At 39.5% G+C, this 12,101-nt stretch overlaps 1 protein-coding gene across 7 annotated transcripts in view; it reads left to right on the top strand.

Moving 5' to 3' along the window:
* TTLL7 (tubulin tyrosine ligase like 7) overlaps nt 1–11,803 on the top strand; it is a 115,840-nt gene extending 104,037 nt beyond the window's left edge. For all 7 annotated transcript variants that reach the window (XR_010589672.1, XR_010589670.1, XR_010589671.1 and 4 more), the window contains 2 exons: nt 7,005–7,178; nt 11,027–11,803. Coding sequence is in view for 4 of the 7 variants with exons in the window: in XM_065554117.1 (XP_065410189.1) it covers nt 7,005–7,178; nt 11,027–11,144 (292 nt within the window). In the remaining 3 variants the exon portion in view is untranslated. The remainder of the gene's footprint in view (nt 1–7,004; nt 7,179–11,026) is intronic.
* The last annotated feature ends 298 nt before the right edge of the window (nt 11,804–12,101 follow it).

Raw genomic sequence — 12,101 nt, 5'->3', positions numbered from 1 at the left:
GTGAGTTGGCCACTGACAAAAATCATGGCCCTATCTGTTTGATCCCTAGAGTAAAACAAAGGAGAATCAAGTAAAGAGTCCTGCTGACATTTTATACCTCAAGTATTCAGCTTCTGTTGTGTGGTTTAGAAATACAGCAGAATTTCTGAATTGGACTATATTTGCTCTTCATTACATATCTGAAACAATTATGAGAATGTAAGCGTGTGAAAAGTAAGAAATTGTGACACTGATAGGTAAGGAAATGGGTTTTTTAGGCTTGAAAATTAAGGATGCTTACTGGAAAACAAGATGCCATATTTTTAAAATTAAATCAGCCCATTCCCCAGCCCTTTACGCTCATGCAGTTGAAGTCAAGGTGACTATTCATGTGAGGAAAGGTCTGCAGGATTAGATCATATATATATAACAAAACAAAATATGTCAAAGATCCTTTTCATAGTCTTCCTTATGGGGGAAAAATGTATGTACAAATATATACCATATCTGGAGAGCATATAAGTTTCTCTGTAAATATATAGAGTGAGGTGACTAATGGGATGTTTTTGATTAGCTTGCAAAAGAGGATTGAAAAAAGATTTATTGAAAATGAGCATCAACAAATATACACATTATGATGATGGGTTTCATATGTACAAAAGGAAATAACTCATTTGTCACTTGTAGGGAATGCATGCACTACATTTACAAATGTAATAAGAAACCTTACCTGTATTCAACACAATGATAGGAAAAGGGAGATGGAAAAATAGATTATTAAAAGCAACAGTCTCAGAGAGTGAGAGATACTCTGCTGACATAAATTGGCATAGCTCTATTGATTTCAATTGACTTTAATGGTTTGATGTCAATTTATACCAGCTGAGGATCTGACCCATAGTATGATTGATTCTTTAAGTGCTTTCATATGTCCATTACACTGTAGGTGTGGGATCCTAACCTTAGCATTGTACCTAGTGGTACCTTTTTCCAGTCTTGAGGGCCTTTGGAGGAAAGGGAGCCTATACTAAGGTCCCCAGGGTTCAAACCTTGCATGCATTGCAGAGCGCCTATGTCTATGAGTGACCCTCATTCACACTGTCTGAAGTGCTTGGAATGAGGGTCATGTTACAGACAAGTGCTCCATTTGTCATGGTTTCAAAACCATGACAAAGAAGGTGAGGGAGGAGCGTCTCTGTTACATCCTTCTGGAGGGTGCCTTTAGACTGGCATCAGATCCTGCCCAGTCATCCAAGGGAAGTTCTTTGGTGGCTCTTTCCCAAAGTGCTCCGTTATCTTTCCCACAGACATTAGCAGGAGGAGATCCCCATCAACAGGACTGTCTTTTTCAAGGTCAGGAACTTCAGAGTAGGTCAGGCCTCCAGAAACACAAGAAGTCGTCTGCATTGGGCTCTTTGAAGTCCAGAGTATGGGACTCCTCCACTGAAGGTCGATCAGAGTGAGGCATTTGGCTTGCCACTACCCAGTACTGACTCATATAGACAGAGTCGAGCTGTTGATTTTGGTGCCCTCCCAGAGGCCATTGAGACTGGCTACCTCTTCACGGCAACACAGCAGTTATCTCTGAGTACTGCAAGACAGCAGCCCATGTCCCTTCTCACTATGCCGGAGGCCTATTCCACAATCAGGCACATGCTGTGCCTATCATGACCATGCCTTGCTTCAGGCTTAAGACCTTTGTTTGGCCCTGGTGCAGCTGCTGAGCTCATTGACATTGGATCACTCTAGTCTGGGGCACCAGCTTTGGGTTTGGTACTAGCCCATGCCTTCTCTCCAGAGCCAGTATCTGCTCCTCCACTCCAAATGGTATGGCAGCTAGGAAGCCAGCCATGCTTCCTCCAGGACTGTGTCCACAATGCAGATTGATCTCAGTCAGCCCTCATTCCCAGGGTCATTCTCATGCTCATGTAAGTTCATGATAGAATGATTGTAGGTTTTTAAGACGAGGTTAGACAATCTCGTGTCAGGAATGGTCTAGTTATTACTTAGTCCTGCCTTGAGTACAGGAGACTGGACAAGATGACCTACTGAGGTCCCTTCCAATCCTACACTTCTATGATTCTATTATCCTTATAGCTTCAGTCTGGTTGAGACAAATCTGGTATTCAGACTTCCACAAACTGTCCACTTGGGAACCTTTGCTGTTATCGATAACTAGAGACCATATAATTCAGAGCTGAGGCCAGGCGCTGACCTGAATCATCAAGTGCTGCACCTCATGGCATGGTTCATAAGTGGTTGAGTGCAGAGGAGGCACATTGCTCAGTGGCAGTCCAGAAAGTGCTCTTTAACATCAGAAGACCTTCCATGAGATCTGCCTACCTGAGTAAGTGGATGTGTTTGTCGGTCTGGGAGGCCTCCCACAATGAATCTCCACCTCAAAACAGAATTGCTTGAATCTTAGCCTATCTTTTGCACTTTAAGGAATCAGGTCTAGCCCACAGCTCCATTAGGGTGTATCTGGTGGCCATCTCAGAGTTTCAACCTTGCATACATAAGACTATTTTCACTCACCCTATCACACCCAGATTCCTGAAAGGTCTAGATAGTTTCCACCTATCAGGCACCCAGTGCCTTCTTGGGATTTGAATTTGGTGTTGTCTGCTCTTGTGGATCCTCCTGTTGAGGCTTCATCATCATACTCGCTTCTATACCTTTCAGTGAAGGTAGCTTTCTTAGAGGCCATCAGCTCCGCTAGAAGGAGGGAGAACTGAATGCACTGGTCACTGATCTGCCATACAGAGTTATCTACAAGGACAAAGTTCAGCATAGATCATGCCCTAAGTTTCTCTTAAAGGTGATATCTGATTTTTTACCTGTCAGTTTTCTTCCCAAAGCCTCATACTTACAAGGACGAGTGAAGGCTCCATACCCTGGATGTCTGTCGAGCATTGGTTTTTTTTTTTTTTTTTGCCCGGGTAGGACAAAGCCCTTTCGAGCTTCTTCACATTCCTTTGTTTCTTATACAGGGGTGTGTGAGAGATCATCCAATCAGATCTTAGACTCACTACATGGATTACCAGCTGCATCATGATGTGTTATACTGCCAAAGGGATAGTGCTTCTGATAAACTCACAGCACACTCAACCAGAGCATGTGCAACCTCAGCAGCATTTGTGGCACATGTCCCGATTATGGACATCTACAGGGCAGGGACATGGTCTTCCATTCATACGTTCATCAGACACTATGCACTGTCAGTAGTGTCAAGGGAAGATGGTAATGTAGGTAAAGTGGTCCTACAGTGCCTCTTCCAATGAGACTCCAAGCCTTGCTGCCTGGGTTATCAGCATAGGAGTTACCTACAGTGTAATGGACATATGTGAGCACACAAAGAAGGAAAAAAGTCACCTTCTCTAAGTCTCACCTTCACTTGTTCTAAGAAATGTGTTATGTATGTCCATCCTCACTCCCCAGTGCATTGGAGTCTGCTATAAACTTCTGGTGCAAAGTAACCTTGCTTCAAGGCATGAGGAACTCATTTGAAGGTGGTGCTGAAGATGGTACCTCTAGAGCAGTGGTTCCCAAACTTTAACAGCCCGCGAACCCCTTTCATTAACTGTGAAATCTCGTGAACCCCCTCCTAAAAATGAATATTTTCAGGGATTTAAGTTTAAATTTCCTCAGTGTGATGGATGCCCCAACTGCCCGGCCCCTCTCTTCCTGGGGCTCGGGCTGCCAGTCCCGCGCCGAGCACTGGGGTTTGTGCTGCCGGCTCCCCCGCTGACGGGGGCAGGGCTCAGGCTGCCGGCCCCAACTGCCCAGCCCCACTCTCCTTGGGGCTTGGGTTGTCAGCCCCACATGGAGCACTGGGGTTCGGGCTGTCAGCTTCCCTGCTGAACGCCGGGACTTGGGCTGCCAGCCCCAACTGCCCGGCCCCGTTCTCCCTGGGGCTCGGGGTGTCTGCCCTGCAACCGGGTCCCACCTGCTGTCTCCAATGCCCAGGGTCCTCTGTCCGCCATTAGTGATTTTTTTCTGGCGAACCCCCTGTAACATTATGCAAACCCCCAGGGGTTCGCGAACCCCAGTTTGGGAACCACTGCTCTAGAGAAAACTCTGTGGCACTGTTGCATTGGACAGATGCACAAACCTACAATTTAGTGGACTTGGGTCAGTGTAATAGAAAAGGGCCATAGTTCCCCAATCTTAATTTACTTCCTTTACGTAGCCACTTAGAGATGTAGGTACGCACTTCATGCCCCCAAATGATTTTTGGACTGCTGATACAATAATCCCTTAATTTTTAGTGTTATATAGTATTACAGTTAGCATTGCTTTACACAAGATGTATGTGAACCTCTTGCTTTTAATATTGCTTTTTAATATTTTTAACATTTAATATTGTTTTAGAAGCTTCAATTTGTGATGATTTTTATTTTCAGAAATCAAACATTTTTCTACGAAAATGTTTTTTGTTCAAAAGTTGATCAGCTTTCCTGTTCAACTGATTCAGGAACACAGCAATGGAGCCCACTGAACAATTCAGTGAAGAGCAGGATCTTTGATATAGCAACAGCTCCTTTCACGCAGAACAGTGCCTTTGTCAGAGAGCCCAGCTGGATCAGTAGGGTTGTCAACCCTCCAGGATTGTCCTGGAGTCTCCTGGAATTAAAGATTAATCTTTAATTAAAGATTATGTCATGTGATAAAATCTCCAGGAATTCATCCAACCGAAGTTGGCAACCATATGGCTCAGAAGTCGAGCTGAAGTCTTTGACAAAATTCCTGTTCCTTGTTAAAGGAGTTATTGCTTTGTCAAACATCCTTTTAAAAAAAACCTAGGAAACTAATATACGCAAACACTTGAGGGGTGAGGGGGGAAGTGTCACTGTGGGGTGTTGAGGTTGCTCTACATGCAATATACCTAATACAGAACCTACAAAACAAGGAAATAGAAAGTTATGGCTGTCAGCAGTACATAGCCTCTGTTTTCTCCAGCCAGAGACATACTTTACCACTAGCCCAGTCACCATACCCCAAAGAGAACATGCTGGAGCCTTAACTTTGCCGCGTAGGGTGTGTGAAGTTTTACAGAAGTGAATAGTAGGGACACTGGGGGAGCGAAGTTTGGTGCCTCTGTGGTAGAGGTGGGCAGATGGAATTTGGGGAAGAAGATGCTGGTTTCCCTACTAAGGCAGAGTTAAAGATGTGGTGCATGCTCTGTGGTGTATGGTGGTTGGGGGCTAGTGATAAAGTGTCTCTCTCTGGGCAAGGAATAGAGGATAGTTATTGTTAGTAGTTTTAATTCGTCATGCCCTTCCCGTCATTAGGTTTTGTGTTAGTTATATTAGGTGTATGTAGAATGACTTTAACATATGCACAAAAAACACTTGTGTATTAATATATGGTATCTGTATGGTATAATCTAGACATAGCTAATTAATTAATGATACATTTGCTTTAATTACCTGCACAAAATCAAAAGGAGTACTAGAAAAGTGATAGTACCAGTTTGATTAAAAATCAAATTTCAAATAAAGGTTCACACATGATTTAGAATATTGCATACTCCAGCATGGCCTTCCCTTGTTGTCTTCCTGTATCCCCTTTCCATGGTGGTGTGCCATGCCAAAAGCGAATTAGATATACCCCAAATTACCTCCGATTTTACTTGTCACATTTCCTGTTCATGCACTGATATAGCATCAGCCCTGAATTTTCACTAAGCCCAAACAGACATCTTATTTTATTACTCTAATTCAAAACCCCTATGTGGAGGATAAAATCCTGGCTCCATTGAAGTTTTTGGGAAAAAACTACCATTGACATCACTGAGGCCAAGACTTCACTCTGGTTACACTTCCAATGCTTAGAACCTGGAGGAGGGATGCAAGGAACCCTCCCCCCACACCTCTCCCACACACATACTGTATGAAATGATTATTTCATTAAAAAAAAAAAATCAAACCCAAGCTTGCCAGCCATCTAAGTCATCATACAGGGCTTTCATTTTTTTATACGTAGGGAAAGGGGTTTCAAGTACAAATTTTGCCTTTGGACACCCATATAGTTCTCTGTATTCATATCTGAATATTCATATAGTATTCATGTATGAATATTCATGTAATATTCATATAATAAGTTGTGAATAAACACAAATACTGAGTGAGCCCTGTGCACAAGACTAATTCCTCCTTACTGTGGTGAAATGCACCTAGTTAGACTAGCGTGGTAGCCTTAAAATTCTGTGCACTGAAAAGCTGAAGGGACTAAACCATTTTGGAAATAAAATGTTAATGGAAACAAAAGTACCAGGTGTGTGGTTATTTCAGATGGAAAAATTTACCAGACACAAACTGAAAGTTTTAATTATACTTCTCTGACTTGATAAAGAGCAGTCTCCCCCGCCCAGTTAGAGCAATGTGCTAATGTTCAAATGGTCTAGACTGAGAAACTCCCTTCCCATGACTTTTTGAATAGTTCTGGTAGAGAAATGAAAGATGAAATGCTTCCATTTATCTATTTTTTTGGAAATGTTGAAACAGAGCACAGTATTTTGAACATTTATATTCAACCGTCATATGTATCATTTGTTATTCTCTTCATGCTTAATATCATGGACTCCTGAATATGACTAATTAATGAAAGTATTAGCATGCTATATAATTACTTTGGCAACACAGGCTATTCAGATAGTAGCTTGTTAAAAATAAATCAGTATTTTGTGTGTCTCATGATGTAGAACACCATTTAAAATTACATGGCAGTAAATCTTTATGTGCTAAACCTAAACAATGGTCCTATAAATGCTTTAGGGGACATACTGAATGAAAAATGGGTTGTGATCATTTTGCAATATGAAGATTAATTTCTTAATTTGTATTTTATATTCCCACCATCTGTCAGTATATGGGTTAAATAGCGCAGGCCTTTCCTGTAAACAGGCAAGGTCACACTTTATTTCTCTTACTCCTCCACTGCTAAATCTCATGTGCAGTAGTAAAGCTTTTAGATTGCCATTTGCAACAGAAAACATGAGGTCATGTCTGTTTCCATGCCAACAGAAGTTCTTGGGAGACCATATTCAGTAAAAGGACAGAGGTGGTGACTCCTGAACAACTCCAGTGTTGTCAACGAATTGTACAGCTTTGTAAACACTGCCTGCTGGTGGCTTACAAATATTCAGCAGATTCAAGAGGATCTCTTACTGGAATTAGCCCTGACTGGGATGATACAAGGTATATACTTTCATATTTCTAATTATGAGACATATTGGAATGTATGATCAGATTTAAATTATATGCGTATACTTCCCTCTAGGCTAGTGGTCTCAACCTGCGGCCTGTGGGCTGCTTGTGGCCCAACCTGCACATAGCTACAGCCCATGTGACCTCCTCAGTGCCATACAAGTGTATAGATATTGTGTGGATGTGGCCCATATAACAAAGAGAGAGCTGCATATGCACCCACAATGGTAAACAGGTAGAGAACCACTGCCTAGGAAAAAGCTACAAGAACTAGTTCACTGTCTGCAACATAAAGGATGAGCATTTCCTTCCAGCCCTACTTCCTGTCATTATGATTTCTATAGTGCGGTAATGATCGCAACAAGAATTATCCTTGCTGGGTTAAGAGGAGATTTACCATACTCATTTTATTTGAAACTAACTTATTAAAAGCTTTGTTTGCTTAATGCCCCAATAGCCAGGGTAAGAAAGGCATTCTATACGTAACTGAATTGAAACTTGCCTTTCTTCCTTTTCTCAGATTCCTCAGAATAATTGATTCTTGGTTTGCATTCCTAGGAGTGCCCTAACATGTATGACTTTGCTGGCTTCGCAACCACTATGCAATCCCCCAGGAGCATAGCTCTAGGCCATGGTCAGGTAAGTGCCATCTGACTTACTGTGTTGCACAGTTTTGCAAAGTTGACTTCTAAAAACTGCAGACATGAAAGTTTTTCTTATTGTTTTTGCCAAAGGGTATAAACATTTTGTTAAAACCTTGCAAAACAGCACAATATAGTAAAAAAATATTTTGGCACTTACCTGACTCTCCATGGGCAGGGTCAGTTCTTCAGCAGAGTTATAATATTGTCAGCATGCTGACTCTTACTGAAACATCACTAGGAGTGGGGAGCCAGTGATCTGTGACGTAATGGTCCTGAAATGCCGAATTAAAGGTAAGTTTCAGATTTATGTTCTGAATGCTTCTCTTACCCTAGTAATTTGGATCATTCAGTACATAAACCTACAAATGGTTTGTTCATTTTAAAAGTCATGCAGTTCTCTGCAAGGGCAGTGTTTATTCCTTAAAATAGCTACTACTATGTCATGTAGAAAATAAACTCAATATATATTTTCAGTTAAACCTACTGTATGACTTCATTGCTTAAGCAATATGTCTTTAACTAGTTATTTGATATATTAAACTTTCTGCTATTGTCATGTGAATGTTTCAGGGGCTCTAACATAATTTAATACCAGCTGGAAACAGAAGTTGATTGTTCACAGCAAAAGTAGAGGTAATTTAGCCACAAAATGAACCATATGCAATATTCATATACAAATGAGCTTATAATAGTAGAGTGGTAAAATCAAAAACGATGAAACAAAGTAATTCTTACTGCCATTGTTAATACAGGAGGTAATTTTTTTCAATCAAAAACCAGCCATAACTGTTCAGACCAATCAAATCACTCTAGAGTATTGCCTAGCTAACAGGCCTGCTTTGGCCATTTTCTGTGACTATTGAAGTCTCAATGGAAGTAATAATCATGGATTTCAAATATGAGCAGAATCTGGCCCTCTGTTTTAGATAAGTGCATAGCAGTTACAAAATAGTAACTTTTATATCTGTAGCAGCATAGCTGTCAGGATAACTTTGATTAAAAGCTACAACCAGTCTGCATTTATCTCAAAAAACATTACATTTATACACTACACTACACTACACTAACCAATATGTTCTGCATAAAGAAGGGGCTTCCGATTTTCTTTATGGGAAAAAAACCCTTTTATATCAACTGGATTTGCTTTTATTTGTCCAGTCAGCCCTAATATGTACAAGGTAACAGTGACGTTATTTCCCTTAAGAGTAATCACTACACAATTTCACGTTGCACCTGGGTTTGTATTTTTAAGCTATCAAGGAAATTATATTAAAGGATTTTTACTGCTAATAATAATTTTGTTGACTGTTACTGTGATATAGTATGAACAAGACCCTGTAAACTGCAGCATACGGGCAGAGAGTCATTTAAAGCTATTTTTTTTTCATAACTCTGTAACGTTTCATTTGTATAGCTCTGTTGGGCTTTCTTGAGAGGGAAACTATTTTCGGGCTACGTTTATGTGCACTTTTTTGGCAGCTTTGTCAGATACATCTCCAGTTGCAATTGGCTATTTGTACGTATTTGGCACTTTACACATTACTGTATGTCTAATTCCCAGTGATACTGTTCCTGATGGAAAACCAGTCATTATTTTAACTTTATTGCATAGAACAAGCTCAAAAATTGTTAAACATATTTCAAAAATAATTTTCACTGTACAGTTCAGTGGTCCCAGAGCTCTGTTATCAGACATTATTGGGAATACCAAGGTAAATGATCAATTATGTTTTCTTCACAGACCTTCAAAATAAAAGTAAAAATGCTGTGAAAACACAGCCAGACTTCTTTTCCAGTCAGGATACTCAAATCTCGTAACACAAGCTTTTTTTTAAAAAAAAGCCTCTGACCTTTTGAATCCTAACAACATTCACTTCTAAAAGAAACTTCAAGGAATGTGGTCATCCCCAACCCCTCTTCCCCCTGCTGGTTAGATCCTTAAACTTTTCCAAACAAGCATAGATGTAACATCTCAGACTTCATCAGAACTGCTCAGATGTTCTGTGAGATAGTGAGCACCTCCGCACAAAAGGTGCTTAGCCTCCCCTAAGATCAGGCCCTTTGTTTGTAGCAAATTGATTAGCCTTTGGCAATAATGGCCTTCCTTAGGGCTTAAACAAACCAAACATTTACACTTTCTCATAGAGCAGATGTTTCCTATTAACAGTCATGACATTTCCCCTTTCCCTGTGATTAGTAGGATTAATCCTCAGAACTCTTTCAATGCACTTGCTCATCATTAATCAATATGATTCCCTAGAATGATGCTACACTTTTTAAACAATACATTATATAATCTGTGGTGTATGTAATCTGTTCGGGCATTGCCCATCACTCATGAAATTTTGATTTAATGTGGATGTTTTGTATAGTTTTTTGTGCTCATCTAATGACTCCTCCAATTAATTATAAGAACTGGTAATAAGAAACAGATTTAAAAATGAATATTAAGCAACTGATGATGAATGAATGTTTGTAATGTTGTCTGAAATAGATCCTTAGCTAGTCTGATTTAAAAAAAAATAACCGAGTCACTGATTAATGATGAATTAGTAGATTGCAGAAATCTGGGGTGTTTGCATTACTTGGATAGTGGTGATGGCATGCCGATATTTAAAACAGCTAGGGATAGTCAAATGATTAGAACAGAAAACGGGGGTTCAAAACTATATGTATTTTTTTGCCTGTCTTTGCCACTGAATTACTGTTTCATTTTTTATAGGTCAGTTAATCTCTTCAGGTCTCAGTTTTTAACCCATTTTTAATCTGGGAAAAATAATACTATTCTAATTGAGATCTTTGGGTGACCGGTTAGAAATAGCTTTGGATAAGTGACTGGTCTTCTCTCCCCCACCCCACCCCCGTTCACCCCCATAAAAGGCTGGCTATTGCAAGCATTTAACATCTTTACCATTAAGAAATCAGTGGCAAAATATATGACCCAAAGTAGGCTGCAGTTTTGCTATGGCTGTCTATAGGTTGTAATAATAAATAAATGATAATAATAATAAATAAATGTTTATTTATTAAACCATTTCCTTTGTTGTCTGAGGCAAAGGCCTGCCACACAGTACTCCATGTGCGAATGTAAAAAAGTCTGACATACCAAGATTGTGAGGCACATGAATGACTAATTCCTTTGCCTTTGAATGTAATCTTTTCAGTTAAATTCCACTTTTTTTAAATCATTTTTAGGTATTTACTGCCAGGATCTTCACAGTTCATCATGAAAACATCCTCCAACTTTATCTGCACTTCATCCGGAATACCTCGCTCTAACATTTTGTTTACACCCAGGTATAGCCACTTGTGAAACAAAGAGAAGGGTGCCATGCTTGATAAATAATGGCAGTCCATTTTTCCAGTTTAAATTTGTGAGGGAGCTGAATATAAGCACTGTTATATATTTGCCACAGTACATAAAATAAAATTTAGCTGAAATCCGACTGTAAAAGCAGAGACTTTCTGGAAATGTAATAAACCTTGTTAAGTTGTTTACACAAATATGTGAATGTCTAGATCTTGCTAGGTTTATAAGTAATTCCTTCCTACTAGAAATGTTATTTTTGCTGCAATATATAAAATGGAATTAATCTTGGAGATCCTATTACAGTGTTAAATTTAGGTACAATATCTTTTAACTTGAAATATATTTATTGTAAATCATACTGTTTATTCTCTCCTAGATGATAAAAAGCCTGTTGTAGAACAGTAATAGTAATTAAATATAAGTAGTCTGATCATTTCTATAGCACATTTTAAAACATTGTAAAAGCAAGATCTAATATACAGACATATTTGTATTTCTCCTATGAAATTACAAGGTATGTGTAATAATGTTGTTTTTCAGTAAGGACATAAAGTATCTTTTAGTCTAAATGAAGGCAGTCCAGAGGGTAAATATTCAAATATACCAGTCCTGGCAAGTAGCTTCTAGTTGGAACCTTGTAATAAACCAGAAGGTAACGGTTATTGTCAGATCTTCCTTCAACCTTCTTGTGTCTTGTGCCTTTCAGTTTATTTGGGGTCAAGTAGTAACCTACAGCTCATAAAAGATCCATGCATATTTTCTTCTGTTCTGCTGCACAAGTGATGAAGCAGACATGTTTCAGAATTACTGCAGTTTCACGGTATACTCTCTAAACTTCAAAATAGTACCTTTTGGTTTGGTTTTCACTGTAAGGTGCATTATATATTGTATACTCTAATGGACAGTATTTTCTAGACTTGCTGAAATCCTAAGAAAATGGTCGAAGATACAATTAATTAG

The sequence above is a fragment of the Chrysemys picta genome, chromosome 8 (genome assembly GCF_011386835.1).
Source record: "Chrysemys picta bellii isolate R12L10 chromosome 8, ASM1138683v2, whole genome shotgun sequence".
Lineage (NCBI taxonomy): Eukaryota > Metazoa > Chordata > Testudines > Emydidae > Chrysemys > Chrysemys picta.
Note: the sequence above shows the minus strand (reverse complement) of the source record. Positions and strands in the feature narration are given on the sequence as shown.